The sequence below is a fragment of the Periplaneta americana genome, chromosome 16 (genome assembly GCF_040183065.1).
Source record: "Periplaneta americana isolate PAMFEO1 chromosome 16, P.americana_PAMFEO1_priV1, whole genome shotgun sequence".
Taxonomy (NCBI): Eukaryota; Metazoa; Arthropoda; class Insecta; order Blattodea; family Blattidae; genus Periplaneta; species Periplaneta americana.
Window position 1 is genome coordinate 8,662,063 of NC_091132.1, and position 19,052 is coordinate 8,681,114.

Below are 19,052 nucleotides of genomic sequence, written 5' to 3' on the forward strand. Positions count from 1 at the left end.
GACCTTTAAGTGGCATGCCTTTTGTTTCCTTTAACAACTGTCTAATGCAACATTCACATAATCTACAAATCTTTACGATGTCTGCTGATGGAATTGCCAAACCCCCATTGTCTTTTCTCAATAAAAACGCTATGTGTTTGAGGGATTTGTTGCCATACAGTGATTTCTCACATTGATGACAATGCTGTTTCTACCTATTTCATGGCGGCGTGAACATGCGCAGACAGGTTTCAATTTTGGACAGCACACCAGCGCTCCGTGTGAGTCTAGTATACTATATAACGTCTTTGAAAGAAACCATGCACATTCAAATCAACGGGACAGAATTGCAGCGAAGATCGTCGTAGCGAAACCGTAGCTTTAGCCCTAGATCATATATAAAACAGATTGATCAAGCTTATATTAAATTTAGACGCAACTGGAAAATAACGGACGCTATGCGTCGCTAGTGTCGAGAAATGAGCTTGCAATAACAAACACTAGATGGCAGAGTACCTGAACAGTACATAGAGTAATACAACTGTGGGATAACTTTTTTTACGTCATGCCACCTCCAAATTTCTTTCTCATTGTAATGTGAGGTTATGTTACAATAAGACTTTGATGTGTCGCTAAATTGTAGTATACAGAAGCTTGTTTAATCCAAATTCATCAACACACATAGATGACATTTTGGTACATGGCTGATATAATGTTGTTTGCGTTCAATATATAATCTGTCATCATTTGATGTACGAAATCTAATTGTTTTTAATGTTCAGTATACAATACCTCCCTAGCAGCAATTATCACAAAATACTAAAAAGATCAGATTTGTCTGCGTTTGTTGAATGCACATCATGATGCTCACGAAAAGGCACTAATTTATTTTGTGTGAACAAGATTACAATTTTTGAATATGAAGGAAAAGCAGGTATCCCTCTTCTGAAATTTATCCGAAAGGGGAAGAATTACAACTCCCTCCCCCCAAAATTGTTTCCTCTTTTTCTAGGCCTATATGTTTTCATTTTACAGGTGTATTATACGATGCGATATGGAAGCAGATAAATAAGAACTGTACGTTTCTCGTCCACATTAAATTCAACGTGTTCATAACGTAGACCTGATATATTGCTTCATGTAGGCTACACAGCTGGCAGTGTTCTTTTTACGAATAAGCGGTCGTACTAATCATTTTCTTTTCATCTGAACTATTGCTAGAATATGCGTTTGTGTTTTTATTTGCTCTGTATGTTGTTAAATAACTACTGAACATCGTCTTTGGTTAACAAATTGTTCTAGTATTCGTTTTATATCAGTCTTACGGTATTTAATTATGTCCATAACGTGGGCGAGATATTATCAGGCTGGAAAATTCGCTCTGAATGCATTTTTTTACACAATTTTCTAATTTTCAGCAGATTTACGATACCCTGTGCGGTTTCTCTGCCAATGCAGAGTTAATTGCAATATACGGTAATTCTGTTATTTTCCTGACACTTTTATATCCGTTCTCAAACGTACTGATTTAGATTCTTTACCCTACTGTAGGTATTTTGCTCTCTACAAATCATCGTTAGTCAAATGAAATAGCCTATAATAGTTGTTTGCAACGAATTAGTAGACAACCTCAATCCCTCCTGACCGCCTCCCTTACGAATTTCTTTCTCACTTTAATTAAATTTACTTTATACTGGTCCTTAAATTACTGAAACTAGTGCTGAGGTAGTTACGGTAATTTCTGAAGTGAAAATCGTTCAATTTATAAGGGTGAAATCAAAAATAACTTTTGTAGCCTTTCCTTGTCCATAATTGGAAATTTGAGTAACTTCATATGACGACAATATTTCTTCCTTCTTCTACAGTTAACATAATCGCAGATGGGCATTTCTAAATGAAGTTTGTTACACAGAAACCTTTGAGACAATATTGACACTTGAAGTTCTTTATGTAGTTCATCTATAAGAGTTAAATTAGCGCTGAGATAGTTTCCTTCATACTCAGCTTATTCACCTTACATACATGAGTCTGTAACAGGTTAGGTTTGGTCAGTGCTGTCATGGTAATTTTTTTCTTGGCCATACACCCCACCCCTTGTTTTCTCCCTTGAAATATATTTTACTCTCCTCTCTCTATTTCTCCAATTGTCATTTAATTATTTTTTTTAATACTAAAGAAGAAGTAAAGAAATTGTTTTGCTTTACAATTTAATTGTACAAGTTTGATTTAAAGAATACACCATGTAGCACCACCATAGATGCACACTTGTCTCGATGAATCTTGGAGTGTATATTTGCAGCACTTCTTGTTTTTCAACCATTATTTTATATAATTCTGGATTCCAGTGCTGAAGAGGTGGATAATTTTTGTTTATGAACATCAAACAAAATAGGCGGTAGGTACAGTAGGAACAGGAAGAGATGATCTAAGATCTGTATAGATCTCCACGTACAAAACTTAGGCACCCATATGCCGTATGGCTCCTTACAGACAAAATTTTCATTTCCCCATACGATTAATTAAAAAAAATTGTAGGTTCCATACGATATATGGCCTCGTGTGGCCTCCATGACAGCACTGGGATCAGTTAGTTTAGGCATGTACACCTTGCATGTACAATCAAATGCATCTCCACAAAAAAATTCCTTATAAATTGAACGGTTTTCACTTCAGAAATCACAGGAACCGCTTCACCCAGGTAAGTAGTTAGCAGTTAATCATTTCAAAGCTCTTGTTATATTATGAAATAGCATCACACAATGCTGCCAAAATAAATGTTCCCAGTGTTAAAATTACAGAGTGTAAATTTCGCTTAGGACAGTTTTTGCTCTGGAAAATTAAAGGAAACAAACAGTATATCAAACCAGCAGCTGAGACACAAAGCACTTGAAATTCGAAAGTGGTTAAAAATTTTTATATTTCGTTCTTTCTTATTTACCAGCAACAGAAGTACTGATATCAGATTTTTTGCAGAGCTAATATCAGAGACCCCTCCTATTAGAGAATGTTTTGATTATTATTATATTCTGGAAAACTACATTGGCACATCAACCTCCCCTCCCCCCGCCTGAATTCTGGGCTGAAGCACGAAAATTTCGAAATGTACAAACTACAGATGCGGCAGAATATTACCACAATGGTCTTCAGCAAGAATTTTGTAAGACATATCCAAATATCTTCATGGTCATTATATGTATTAAAATAAAACATATACTACATGTGAAGTACCTACTAAAAATGAGAGAAATAGAAATGGGAAGGACAATAAAAAAAGTGGAATGGACAAACACTAAGAAACTATTCATCTTGGATCAGTATGAACAATAGGACACTTTTTTTTGGTGTTAGTGGTATAGAATATGAAATTAAGTTGCATCAATAAGTTTTTCGAGTTTAGCATTACTTTAAGTATTTATTGTCCCCCTGTTGGAAAGATGGAATTACTTTGTTTGAAACTTGATGAAATTTTATTGTACCTTAACTCAATTTATTAAGGTACAATAAAATTAAAAATAATAACTGCAAGTCATTTTAAAATAAATCTGTTGGATGTAAATTATTTCTTAATTTATTAGGACCATAAAGGTATTGTTACAAGCGATAGATTGAATCATTTTTATCTTAATAATTTAATGTAGGATGATTATTTCGGGAATTGTTATGCTCTAAATTGTGAGGATATTGTAATACTTTTTTAAAATATAAATTTGGAATATGTTTCCAGTTAGTAAAGAGTAATTCAGAGAGACAGAGGTCTCAAGCATATTTATTGACACATGCCAGAATTATTAAATATGAAAAAAAGAATTCTTGCACTAACATACTGTTTATAAAGTAACCAAATCTTAAGAAATACAGTATATGTACTGGTATTCTATATAAAGGCATAGGAGTGAATATAAATCTGTTTTAAGGAATTCCTATTTAATATTCCTGCTATAGGAACATGACAAAATAAATACAACGCAGCATGGAAGCTAATTCAACTCTTATCGAGTATTGTTGATGAGATGTGTTATGAAGGTAGACCGAATCATTCAATATAAATGTATAAATAGGACGAATAATAATAGATTAATTTCAGTGTATGTAGTATCAAAACTGAAAGCGGTAACTAGTCTATGAATGATGTCGTAACAAGTATAAATAAAATGGACTCTTGACAAGAGACACACATTTGGCTTCAGTAATAACTAGGACTTCAAGGAATTTATGGTAGCTCACCTGTCAGGCAAAACTCTGAATAGTCAGCATTGTCGAACTATAGAAGCGCGATTAAAAAGTATTTTTTTCCCCACCCATTACATATGATTGCTTTTTTCAAGTCCCGGTAATAACATTATTAAATTAATTATCCCACATATTTGGGTGGTGCCTTTCTTTGTTTCTGACATAATTTATGAGAGTTTCTCTTTTACACTTCAATAGAGAAATACAACTTTCAGTGGACAATGAACGTGTAACTCTAATGGAACTCTAAGAACCACAGCATTAATGTTTTCTTCTTTTCTTTCATGCCCTTTAGTTTTTGTTGCAGATAATATCATGCTATTGGATAATTATACATGCACCTTTCTAATAAAATTGGCATATATTTCACTGGTCTCAGAAGTAAAATTAAATGTATAATAGCTTCTTGGTGCAAAATATTTACTGAAAATTATTGTAGGATTTGACTAGAAATGTCACTTCTCAGGCAAGGTTATTCGTGGATGACTGTATAATATACAGAAAAAATTAGTGATAAATCTTATATCACCGCCTTGCAAAACTAGCTTGACGTTATTGAAAACTGGACTACAACAAATAAAATTAAAATCAATGTGAGCAAAAGTAAATCAATATGTATCCTTCTGTAAAACACAAAATTAAATTCGTCTCATATACCAATTAAATGGATCACCAGTGTCACAAGTAAACACTTAGGTACTGTATATATTTTAGTAACAAACTGGTTGAAATAAGTCACTAATATTACAAGGATAGCCTGGAAAACACTACATTTCTTTATGCGTATTCTTAAGAAAGCTAACCGAAAGTCAAAAGAATTAATGTACATAACCCATGTTCGGTCCACTGCTGTGGAGTAATGGTAGGCACATCTGACCGTGAAATGAGTGGGCCCGGGTTCAAATCCTGATTGGGGCAAGTTACCTGGTTGAGGTTTTTCCGAGGTTTTCCCCAATTGTAAGGCGAATGTCATGTAATCTATGGCGAATCCTCAACCTCATCTCGCCAAATATAATTTCACTATCATCAATTCCATCGAGGCTAAATAACCTAGTAGTTGATACAACATCGTTAAATAATCAATTTAAAAAAAGACGTCAGATAAGCAGAGGAAGTTACAAAAGCTTGTAGTGGCGAAGAATTTAAAGCGTCTGTGTTGTTAAAAAAAAGGGAAGTACTACAAATGGCAGAAAAAGTGGATAGCTTATATTGATGTATTTGTTACGTGACATTACACAGGAGATATCATCACATATAGTTGTAAACAACCGTGGATATTTTAAATCTGAAAGTGTACTTTAGTGTAATTTTTTTTTATTGGGTTATTTTAAGACGCTGTATCAACATCTAAATTATTTAGCATCTGAATGATATGAAGGTGAAATGAGTCCGGGGTCCAGCACCGAAAGTTACCCAGCATTTGCTCGTATTGGGTTGAGGGAAAACCCCGGAAAAAACCTCAACCAGGTAACTTGCCCCGACCGGGATTCGAACCCGGGCCACCTGGTTTCGCAGTCAGACGCGCTGACCGTTACTCCACAGGTGTGTAATCAAGTGTTGCTTTGTATAATAAGAACTGTAGACAAAGTGTATACGGTAAATCTCTATATGCATTTGAAAAGATTAGTAATCAACTTGACAGAAATGTTCGTGTGTCACAATATAATTTGTAATATTTTATTTGTTAATGGCACTGTTATTTTTATTAAAGTATGCGATTTAGCAGTTACATGTACTTCACAAATGTCTCAATTGTTTCAAAAACAATTAAATGTATTTATGACATTTGGCACAATAATATGAACATTTTCCATTTTGGTAATAAATTAAGTGGCAAGAAAATGTTCATGTGTCACACCATATAATATTTAATATTTTTTACATTATTAATTATTCCTTTTCATTATGATTTTCTGTTTATATTTTGGAATGCTTACGTTAAAAAACAGTGATGTGTCTTTCATGAACTCCTAAGTATTTGATTAAGTATCCTGTGAAGATCATAGTTCGAAAATGTTACGTGTGTGACTATGGAATGACCCATCAGTATTGTTAGTATTGTTACAAATTACAAAACCTGAAACTGTTAGAATGGGATCAGGAGTAGTGACAAAAAATGTAATGTTGTAGGCCTACATCAACATGACTATTTTAATCCAGTTTCTAATAGTTTTTAAGGTTTGAAGGCCTTTTGAGGTAAACAGTATTGAACATGTGAGGGAAGGGCTATTTCTTGGTAATGGATTAGGCCTGTATATTTTATAATATTATTAATTATATATTGTTAAAGTACCTAGTAAATATCGTAATATGTATATTATATAATACTGTAAACGAGACAATATCACTGGCTGCAAACTAGATTATTCTTGTTTTTGTATAATTATACGAACAAGTCTGAAATAAACAAGACTACCATTGGTTAGGTTAGGATAGGATTACTTATATATTGTAATCAGGCTATATGCACAAATTTTCCAATATACTACTATCATAACTAAATAGGTAATGTTAACATTAATTTTCATAAGTTTTTGTGGTGCAAATTAAAATAATTCAAAGTAAAGTATAACAAAACTCCGACAACATTATAATTATGAACGTCAAATTCTCTTATTTTATTTATTTTTCAGTGTTTAGTCCCTTATTTCCCATTGTTCTTTGGATTTATTATTAGTGAAATATCAATTAACGGATAAATTATGTTATACACTCAGTTGATAATATAAATAATATTCACGACAAATATATAAAAACAGAAGAGATAACGAATCATAATTTAGCCCACCGTTAACTTTATAACATGGTCTAAAAATTCTAGGTAGATTGGCTTTGCGCGAGACTCTGCATTGTATTCTATTCAATACAAAGGCGTACTTTATCTTATCTCTCCGCTTCGCCCACGTGACAACTATAATTAGAACTCCCTCGTTCCGAACTTGCCTAGGTCATATAGGCCAATAATATTTATCCATGGTCATCAATTGTCGACAGTACGAGAATATCTCGTAAGCAAGAAATAATCGATTTAGACCGACCAGACCGGTTCAGAGTTCGTGTCTCGTGATGGTGTTGGTCATTGTGCCATCTGTTGACGATTATTGAACTACATCAAGCCGGCCTCGACTGCAAACCCTAAAGCCTATATGAAAGAGCTATCTGTTAGTATATATGATCTAGGCTTTAGCCTAATATTATGACGTAATAAAGGCTATGACAATTCGCAATAATATGGAGGAAATTTTAACAAACTAGGAGAATATGATCTCTGCAGAGTTGACAGCAATGTGTCAACAAAAATGGCGAATGGAAGGTTTGGTGAATATTGTCATATAAGTTTCCTTTGATGTTAAAAACTTATTATAAATGTATGTTATTTCGTGAGTGTTGATATAAAATTGAAGTTTAAACTAGACGTTATGCCTCTTAACGCTAAAGGAAAGGAAACTATGACTTTGTTTGAACGTAGGAATAAAGAAGAGAAAAGTGGAACAACTGGCAATGAGTCTAAATCTCTTAAAATACTTGACGAGATCAAGCATCTGTACCAGGCTCGATTAAGAAAAATAGACGAAGAAGCTGGATCTGAGGGCGCAGAGGTAACAGTTTTAGTAGAGTATTTTTTCATCGTGCTTAACCTTTAGTTGAAAATTTAAAAAATGATCACATGTTTGGTTGGCCCTTCTCTCATGGGAATACATCCAAACACATGTGCACAGTTAACATATAGAACTAGAGTATATAGGAACGTAGAAAAACACAGTTACGTTTAAAATGACGCTCTCGTGTTAATAAACCTCATAATATATGTACTTTATCAACTAAGCGATATTGTTTGCTAATATACATCCCATGAAGTAGCTTACAGTAAATTACCCAAGGTTTGAGTTTCACCACGATATTTTATATATTTACAGTGAAAACGTAAATTTTAAAATGGGTTTGAATGCTTGTATGTCTCCTCCACACCTGTCTCGTTTCACGTCGTTAGCAGTTTTTTTTTTTAATTTACCTGAAAACAATCGGAGAAAAAATGAGTGGTTCTTTCCATCTTAACTTTTCAAGTGAATGCTCATGCTTAAAACACTTCTTTAGTCCTCAAAATCTATAATCTTTATATTTTAATGAAACACGTCAGTGTATGAATAATTTTGCTGTTGCAGATTAAGATCAGAGCTTTGCAGTCATGGGTGGTAGATCTTGGGGAGCAGAACGCCATGCTTGTTCAGACAGTGGAGCAACTTGAGCGAGAAGCAAGTCATCGCGTGACTTTGCTTCGAGAAGGACTACAGCGCTCTTCACAGGCTGCTCTGGCGTACATGACAAAGTTAGATGATTATGACAAGACCTTCTCTCCAGAAAAGGTTGGGTTAAAGTATTAATTTCTTTATCTTCTTCTTTAATGAATGCAACTTTAGATTTAGCAGTCTGTAATTTATGTTTGTATGAAGTATAACAAGTTGGCCCTGCATTTCTTCTCTTTCTTTGATTTATAAAATAATATAGTTTCAAGGAGACATGGACATTAAAAAGAGAGATTTTCAAGCTTTTATAAATGTAATTATTACATAAAAATGAAATATTTTTAATAATACTACGTAATGTGGAACAGATTTGTAAAGTATCAGAGAAACTTCAGTTGAAATTTATTGTAGGTCTATAGCTCTTGTTTCAGAATATGAATAAAACTACTGTAATTTTAAATAAACAAAAATGTGAGTGAATACAAACAGGGCTACCTTTAAGGGTACATGTATCCCCTCACAAGGCCTTGTGCTTTTAAAAATTAAGTATCCCCTTTTTACACACCCTGAAGGTGCATGAGAGACATGGAGGTAAGCTCCGTGCTTCTTTAAGCTAGTTCTGAAATGATATGGCATAGTTTGCATAATACTCTTGACTGGCTTTTACCTCCGGAAAAGTGTGCCAATTAAAATTAAATCCATGGTGCAACAGCCCATGAAGAATCAGGGTCGACCAGTCAGCATCTACATGCCTCAGCATAGGTGAACGATCATCCAACCGGAATGGTGGTGTTATGTGGTTAGCACAATGATCAGAACATTGTATACATTATATACTCAAAAAAATATATGGTGAGGTACCAAAGATAAAAAGATGACATTTCAATGCTACTAACCTTGAATCTAAAGCATTATTGTTATTTAGTTAACTGTCCGAAGACAGATCTGAACCTTACAAGTGATACCAAAAAGGTACCACTTATGAGGCAACTAGGCCAGGAGATAATGGGGTAGGGTGACCAGTTCCTTTTCCCCCTCCATTTTATACATCGCCGACTAGCTACATATTACACTAATCTGACTTCAGATGCATACAAACAGTTGTTTTTCCTCTGAACATATCGTCAAGTAAGATGTAGTGCCTGATAATAGATGTACATATCAGCCAGAACCTCAATCAGAGGATAAAGCATGGCTTAAAAATATGATGTGATGAAAGCAATAATTTCACATACAACTCGCTATATATAGAAATAATAATTATATTTGTGCAGTATGTTATTTTATATTATAATCACGATTAAATTTACACACAATATGATACCTGATTGAAATTGATGAATTTAATGTACAGTAGCTTGTTTCACCTGATTAATAACTCAAATTGTGTCAACCTAACAGTTACAAAATGACTAACACTGTCGTGATATCTTAACGTGGATGTATTCGAGGTAGTGCTGCCTGTTGCCTGTTATGAAGTGAACCTAACAGCTATAAAATCAGTAAATTTAAGCAGGTGATCAAGTAATGAGGAAAAAATTTTGAAGTTGCAACTTAACTCACGTTACATTGTACTGACTATAGCTGGTTTCTGTAATTGAATTTTGCTACCTATTGTAGTGTCCCAAATTCGACATGATGTCCGGTGGGCACTGGTCCCATACACTGGCTCAAATTTCACGAGGAAATTCTTTCCACATGAGGACTCGAACTAGTACCCATTCCATAATATGAGCCCTATGCATGATGCCTTAGACCACAGCGCTATGGTGTGGGACTAAATGCATACTAATACATCTAGAAAAAAGCGATTGCACATGAACTGTGTTGTTTTATAATTTGTGTTAGGAACATCATGCTCGAAAAAAAACTTCTTCATTATGTATACAACTATGCCCTTAGACTGTGCAAAATATGCACTAAAAATTCATAAAATAGAGCACTAGATCTATGTAAGGTTTTTATTGTTGAGAAGTGGATGTGCTACTCCTATAACGAGAAAAATTGCTTTTGATGCTGCACGATGTTATTGGTGGTCAAAAACGATTCCACAGAAAGAGGCAAGTCTTTAGGTATGTCCGAAGATTTTCCTTTGAGACTATCTCATATTTTGATTATATTATTCAGCATATCTTGAAAGAACTTGGGCTGTTACGTCATATTTTCTGCTCTGCACTACACAGAATTTACATTTAATTGGATATGGTAGTAATAAACACATTTAATGAAAATTCAAGCGAAAACCTGGTGTTTCCAGTGGTGTAATGGTTGCAGGTAGAGAGGAAAAATATGCCAATATAAATCTAAGATTTGCTTCAAGTTCTTCATTTGACAGAATATTTTGAGTTATTTCAATTGGCTCACTACTCCTTCAGTCCAATGAATTAATTACATTTCGAACTGACTAGTTTAGCATAACACAACACAGCCATTAATCATAACCCTCAACATGTTAAAAAAGTTTCAGAGGGTAGTGGATTAATTAGATGTCAGTTTTTAAGATCTGAGTCCTAATATTCAGAGATTTTATTTACCGTGATGTGAACTTCTTGTTTAGTCAGTTGTCCTCAAACAGGTTGGAACTTCATAAGTGACCCCAAATAAGGCATCGCTCGTGAGGCAATTAAGCCAGGAGATAATGGGGTAGGGTGGCCAGTTCCTTTCCCTCTCCATTGCATACGTCACTGACTAGTAACATATTTTCACTAATCAGATTTAAGAAATATGAATTTATCTAATGTCTGTGTTTTTTTTCTGCAATGTGAAAGACAGGATGAAAAAGGCTGTTAAATGAGGAAATTGTCTGGTCTATGACGAACATTGCAGTAGAGAGAGGAAGCTTGATTTCATAGGGAGAATTGATTTTTTATGCTTTAGTAAGCTAGTTTAAGTTTTAATGCCAGATGACAAATGTCGTTAATTTTAAAGCATTTTCAAGAATTTTTAAAACAGTTTAACTTTTTTTTTATGAGACCAGTACTGAAATATGCTACATTATTTATATGTTCAATAAAATTCACCTAAAATAGTAGGAAATGTGTGATTTGCACAGAGAGAGATAATAAAAAGTTATAGCTGCCCTTTCTAAGGGTTACCATGAAAATACAGTCTGCTGATCAATCCAAACAAGATAATTATTTTATTTTATATACAGTATATGCTAATAATTTTAATGCATATTGTTAACAATCTTTAGTGAAATATGCAAATGCATGAACTCCCTAACCCTGTTCATTATAATAAACCACAAGTAGAACACATTTGACTGCCTGAAAAAGGACAGAGCAGCAGGATATAGCAGATCAGGGTGATGCTGTAAATGAGAAACTTGTTTCGTAGGAAATCAACTCGATATCAAAAAATAAAAGTACTGCAACACCGTAGTAATAGCATTTTTTTTATGTAGGCCTAATTCTTTTGTTTGAAGTTCATATCTTCATTATGCTCATAATGCCAGGAACCTTCATATATTAATTTTAAGCAAAACAATGCCATAAATTACAATAAATTATTAATAAAAAAATGGTCTTTGAAATCAGTGCACAAAATGGCAATCAGCTTGAAATAGATTCCAACAATTTTCTCTGTGTTATTTCTTGCATAAGATAAAGGAATAAATATAATGAGTTGCCCTGCATGTCCCTGTATCCCTATGTTTAGCGGACATTTATTAATATATACAGAATTGTGTTTACTTCTCATTGCGAATTTTGAGTCAGAATAGCTCCAAGGCTTCTCGTCCCATAAGTAAATTTAAGTTTTTCAACTTAAAGATTAAATTCAGTATGGTAAAATAAATAATAAACAATCTGTTCCTCGTCTAAATCAGTTAGTCATTTACCCTTCGTGAAGAGTGCCCCATTGTTATAATGGGTGTCCACCAATCAGGTTGACCTAGCAGTACTTTACTTTATTGACATACTTGCCTAGTTACTTATTGTCCACACCTGTGGAGTAACGGTTAGCGCATCTGGCCGCGAAACCAGGTGGCCTGGGTTCGATTCTCAGTCGGGGCAAGTTACCTGGTTGAGGTTTTTTCCGGGGTTTTCCCTTAACCCAATATGAGCAAATGCTGGGTAACTTTCGATGCTGGACCCCAGACTCATTTCACTGGCATTATCACCTTCATCTCATTCAGACGCTAAATAACCTAAGCTGTTGATAAAGCATCATAAAATAACCTACTAAAATAAAATAAAAAGTTACTTATTAGAAATATCAAATGGTATACCAGATGTTCAAAGTGTTCACCATCTGCTCCTAAACATGCATCAGTCTTGTTGAAAATATTGCGGGAAACTGCATGAATTTTGTTTATTACAAACATCACGTGACGAATATTTTCCTTTAAATACTTGAGATTACGTGGATTGCTTGCAAATAATTTTTGTTTATAGGTAGCCCACAAATAAATGTCACAGGGAATAGCGTATGTTCACACTTTTTTCGTAACTTAAAAGTTGTTTAGACCTATGATGATGGGATATATATCCTGGAATAATTACGACAAAATTTCCTTTTGCAGAATTTTTAAGATTTTATTTTACAAATCTATCATAAATGAATATTCTTTGTTCTAAATTATACCGAATTCTCACCATATTGCACAGTATCACACAATGAATTACGCACAGAGCAATAAATGTGTTAAACTAGCAACACACTCACAACTCATTTGCATACAAAACTCCCAGGGGCCGACCTTGAGTATACCAGAAACACAATTTGACCAATTTTGGCTGTTTCCAATCAATCTAATCAGCAGACACCCAATAGAATTAGCATGTCTTGTCATAAAAATATTTTGTTATGCAAAATTGAACAAAACATAAGTCTCAAGTCTTTACATTTTAATATTCACTTAGCTTTCAATTGCCTGTTTTTGTAAATAGAGAACTATGATAAATAATTACATTATATACGTACTAATCAGCTTTTTATTTTAATGGATATTAAATGTTTCATTTAGGTGTGTCTTTTGAATAATAGTTGAAGAAAATAAACTATAAATGATAATATCGTTCACTGCATGATAAGGGAACTGAATTGTTGTGAAATGTATCATGGAAAAATATGTATTACTTTCATTAAGGTATATTATCCTTTTTAACATTTTTTAACACTTTTAACATTTAATTTTAAGAAAATTTTATATATTCAACTAAGTGTTAAAGTGAATAACAAATACAAATTAACGCATTCCCTTATGAATCAATAAAACGAATAATAAAGAAGAAAATTAATGAAAATTATCATAGGTTTAATGAATGACAATTGTAAACTTAAAGAACTTTTGGAGAACCCCAATCAAATTCCTGAATTGCCTCGTAAAACCTCCATTGCTATGTTTCGGCTTTATATTGGACATGATTGTCAAAGCAAACATCTCCATAGAATTGGCATATTTCCAACACCACATTGCCCCCTATGCCCTAAACATGAAGAAATGAACATGGAACATCTGAAGCATTGCACAGCACTCCAGAATTTTCAAGATATCACCTTCAAATATTGGAAAGCAAGAAAAGGAATAACTTCACTGGTAACTCTTCAGCATTACATACATACGTACATACTTTGCTGGATGGAGTCAAATATGGCGACACAAGAATATAGGTGTTGGAGAGATGTTACCAGGACTCACACTCCCTTGAAATATATTTTCTTCGATATTTTGTGTGTCAAAATATATAGAAATCTGATATTGAGGTCTTTTTAAATCATTTGATATTTCTACAGGTTGAAATTCATCATTATCATAAATTAAAAGTGAATTTTTTTTCTATGCTTTTGTTGGTTGGTATGCTTATTCTTGCAGCTGTAATTTTACTTATGTGACGAGTTTCTGCCGTAATTTGCCGATGTTGCGAGAAATCATTATAATAGTTTATTACATACTTACTTACAAATGGTTTTTAGAGAACCCAGAAGTTCATTGCCACCCTCACAAAGCTCACCATCGGTCCCTATCCTGAGCAAGATTAATCCAGTCTCTATCATCATATCCCATCTCCCTCAAATCCATTTTAATATTATCCTTCCATCTATGTCTCGGCTCCTCAAAGATCTTTTTTCCCTCCGGCCTCTCAACTAACATTCTATATGCATTTCTGGATTCGCCCATACGTGCTACATGCCCTGCCCATCTCAAACGTCTGGATTTAATGTTCCTAGTTATGTCAGGTGAAGAATACAATGCCTAGTGTTCAACAAATTGGTTAGAAATGTATGTGTTCATGTCAGCTGTTCATTACTGCACTCTATCGGCAGCGCGCTTGCTTACACGAAAGATGGGCAACATGACAACACTGCTCCCTCTTCTCTGTAAGCTGTTAAGTTGGAAGTAGTTTTGGTCAAGGTATAATAACCAATAGAAATTTAAGAAAATCCTTGAACTTATTATAAGAGGAGTTACAATTTTTAAGTAATATAAAAAAAATATAAAAGATAAATACCTCTCCATTAAGCATAAAGAGGGCTTCAACACATATTATACATACTAGTACATATATATTTTATCTAGTAAGATAGTTGAAGATAGCAGTAATTAGGTAAAGTAAATTTTTACTGTAATTGTTTAATTGAAAGTGTACATTGTAAACATACAAACCATGATTACTACTTTACTGTAATAATCATGGCTTCTTCAGCCTGTGTTGCCTGAACAGAAGGAAGAAATGGAGTCTTTAAGAATACGAAACCTTCAGAATGACATCATCAACTTGCTGGAGCTGATTCGGCGAGTAAGAGAGGAAAATAGTTGGGATACCATTGGTCTGTCTTTCTGTGAAGTTACATTTCAAGACATATTTGGCACTCAGCCGCCTCCTCCTTTCTATGGGTAAATTGTGGCTTCTTTATGTTGGAAGGTTTATGTAGAATATATTACTTGTATGTTATTTTTTAAAGAATTTTAGGATATTCACTTACACATGTTTGTGCACAGAAGACTAAAATTAGCGTAAGATTGTTAATTGCAGGCTCCATTATGTTGGCACAAGTATTGGAGAGACATTACAACCATACCTGTTAAAATTGAGGGGTTGGGTGCAAGAAAGGCACTTCTCTCAAATGCAAGTTTTGAGAAAATTGATGTTGAAAATTCAAACTGTAATGATGTTACCTATGCACGCCTTTACATTTTGGTTACTCCTGACCTCTATGATCACAGTATTGAATTACAACTTGGTGATCATATGCATAACAGATCAGAGAACACAATAAAGCGTTTTACTCAAAAAGGGCACATCCTCTAAAATGCCCTTCTTGCACCCAGCCCCTCAATTACACTACACTATGTCAAGTAACCTAAAATAGTCTATCTAATATAAACTATGCTATATACTTACACAATATTACATATTGTATTCATTCATAGTTTCCTGCCCAAGAGCAGATCTTTCACTGCAGACCTAGCATTCTCCAATCTTCCCTATTTTCTGCCTTCCTCTTACTCTCCACTTATGATCTATATATCTTTATGTTGTGTATCATTTGATATCTTATTCTGTCCCGAACTTTTCTTCCATTCACCATTCCATCCAGTGCATCCTTCAGTAACCACTTTCTTCTTAGCCAGTGACCTAGCCAATTTCTTTTTATCTTTCTGTTCAGTCTCATCATTATTCCTTCCTCACCCACTTTTTCTTATTATGTCTGTCCATTTCACACACTTCATTGTTCTCCATATTCACATTTCAAAAGTTTTCAGTCGTTTTTCTTTACTTTGTCGTAATGTCCATGTTTCTGTCCCCTTACAATACACACTTCACACAAAGCACTTCGCCAATCTCTTCCTTAGTTCTTTTTCCAGATGTCTGCAGAAGATGTTCCTTCTTCTATTAAAAGCCTCCTTTGCCATTGCTATCCTCCTCTTAACTTTCTGCCAGCAGCTCATGTTACTACTTATTGTACACCCCAAATATTTGAAGCTGCCCACTTGTTCTACTGTCTCATTTTGAATTCGTACGTTTACCTTCTTTATTTTTCTACCAATAACCATGGTCTTCGTCTTGTTTGCATTTATCTTCATGTCATACTGCTCAAAAGAAAATCAATCTGACCTATCCTATTCTAAATCAAAGCTACAGTATATAAATTATAATGTGGATCACAACTCAGACATTGGCAACCTCTATGGGTTCTGTTTAGATACAGTGGCACTCAAAAGTATTTTGTAGGAAGCATATGTCACACTTACATAAAGATAAGTATTGAATAGAAAAAATTCCAGTGAATAATTGAAAAGTATGTATTTCTAATCCATTTGGTACGAAAATACATGTAGTTTAAAGAGAGTTATCTTATGTAAAAAAAAAAAAAAATTGAAAATTCTTCTGTATCAAAAGTATTTTGTAAGTCCAATAATAAAGCAAAAATATTCTGGACTCTGAGAAAAAAAATCAGTATTTTGCTGCATACTGCCGAGCTTTGATCACAGCAGCACATCTGTTTGGCATTGAATCCACAAGATTTTGCAATTTCTCAAGTGGAAGTTGTGACTATTCTTCCAATAAGGCAGCAAAGAACTGAATCTTATTTGAGTAACTTCTGTGATGAACACGTCGATCCAATTAATCCAGAGATGTTCAGTAGAATTAAGATCCAGACTCTGGCTTGGCCAGTCCAAAAGTTTGAATTTTTTATCCGCATATAATTTTTTAAATGGCCGAAAGTGTGTTTTGGATCATTGTCCTGCTGAAAAATCCAATTCCGTGGCATATTCTTCCTCCCATGTGGAACCATATTCTTTTCCAAAATGTCACTATACATGAAACGATCCATATTCCCTTCTATTTGAACTAGAGGACCAAGTCCACTTGTAGGTAAACATCCCCACACCATGATGCTGCCACCACCGTGCTTAATGGTCAGTACCTGGTATTTTTTTGTTGTTTCTTTGGTTTTTTGGTCGACATACATACTGCACACCATCAGAAGAAAATAAATTAAATTTACTCTCATCACTTCATAACACCTTATACCAGTCTGTTCCTGCAGGACAAAATTCCGGCACATTCGGCGACGCTGATATAACCTCTGCAGTTGCGAGCGTCGTTAAATAAAACATAACATATACCAGTCTGTAGTGTTTCATGTTTGATACATATTTGTAAACCTGGCCTTCCCATTTTTTGGATTTACTAGTAGTTTTCGTGATGGTCATCTACCATTTAAATCACCAGCTACTAGGCGACGTTTCACAATAGAGACATGTAGGTTCAGTCCTTGGTGCTGCTCTACATCATCCCTAATTTGTCGAGTCGATTTTCGTGGATCAGCAACCGACTGCTTACAAATAATTCTGTCCTTCCTCACTGTTGTTTTTCGAGGATGACCAGACCTTGGCTTATTGTCTAGTGACCCTTCTTGGTTTTTCCATCGACTCCACACACGAGTTGTCGTGATATACCAAAATCTTTAGCAATGCTAGACTGCGATTTTCCCTTCTTCAAAGCGTTTAAAGCAACTTGTCTCACATCCACAGAGTATTCCTTTTGTTTTGGCATGGTTGCAGTGGTCTGTACAAATAAACAAGCACTGTCTAAATACCTAAACACCAATATTTATTGTATACCATGCCACCAAATCAAACCACAAAATACTTATGAGCTAATGGAATATGCATTTATATTGTTATTCTATGAACTTGACTGTTTTCTAATTACATAACCATAGCAATGTGACTCTACTCATAGAATGACACAACTGTGTGCTTTGCGTTGTTATAACTGCATGCAAAACATTACTGACAATATACAAAATACAGTAGAACCCTGTTTATCCGTCACCCTATTACCCGATTGCTGGATTATCCGACTATGTTTCTCTTGCTTTTTTTTTTGTTACAGACACATATTATATAGTCTGTCTTCTTCATATATGTGAAGTACTACTATACGTTATATTAGTACCAGCACGTATTTTGTCTAGGGTATGTTATTACAAACCTTGACAATTACACAGTATGATCTGCTGTTAGAGTTGCCATACTGTAGAATTTATATATAAAATATATTCCATGAGTATCAAAAGAAAATGTGTTGTGCTAAGTGCTGAAAAAAAAAACGCAAATAATTGAGTGGTTCGGGGAAAGAGAAACTGTGGCTCATCTCGCATCAGAGTACGAGATTGGTGTTACAACTGTGCGCGATTTAATAAAAATCAACAATGAAGTGTATAAAGTATGTAAATCTACAACACGAGACCTGTATTATTCTTATGTTTCCGCTGACAGCCATTACAAGGAATTTTCTTGCCTCTTAAAAATCCGTCGTTGACAACTAGTCTTGAATGAGTGAACTTTTGATTCACTACGTAGCATGTTAACCACAAGAACACGGAGAAAATTAAGAAATACAAGTATTATTCACTTAATTTACGAAAACATTTTATGGTACGGATTATCCGTTTTTTCACTTAACCGTTCAGTCCACCCCCTTCATTACCACGGATAATAGAGGTTCTACTGTACTTTTGAGCGCTACGTGTATGTTGATACTTTGGTGTTTTGCTGTCTGTTGGGAAAATGTAGCAATTATTCATAATGTCTGTTGGATAAATTGCACGAAATCGTGATATCTTTGATAACCTCATGTA

General features: G+C 34.2%; 1 protein-coding gene across 12 annotated transcripts in view; it reads left to right on the top strand.

Annotated features, from left to right (window-relative positions):
* The first annotated feature begins 7,434 nt into the window (after positions 1-7,434).
* The window catches only part of LOC138716307 (uncharacterized), a 113,466-nt gene continuing 101,848 nt past the window's right edge, over positions 7,435-19,052 (top strand). For 10 of the 12 annotated variants that reach the window (XR_011336633.1, XM_069849251.1, XM_069849253.1 and 7 more), the window contains exons 1-2: positions 7,435-7,808; positions 8,373-8,573. Coding sequence is in view for 11 of the 12 variants with exons in the window: in XM_069849251.1 (XP_069705352.1) it covers positions 7,629-7,808; positions 8,373-8,573 (381 nt within the window). In the remaining variant the exon portion in view is untranslated. The remainder of the gene's footprint in view (positions 7,809-8,372; positions 8,574-19,052) is intronic. The other 2 variants (XM_069849247.1, XM_069849246.1) reach the window with 2 other exon arrangements.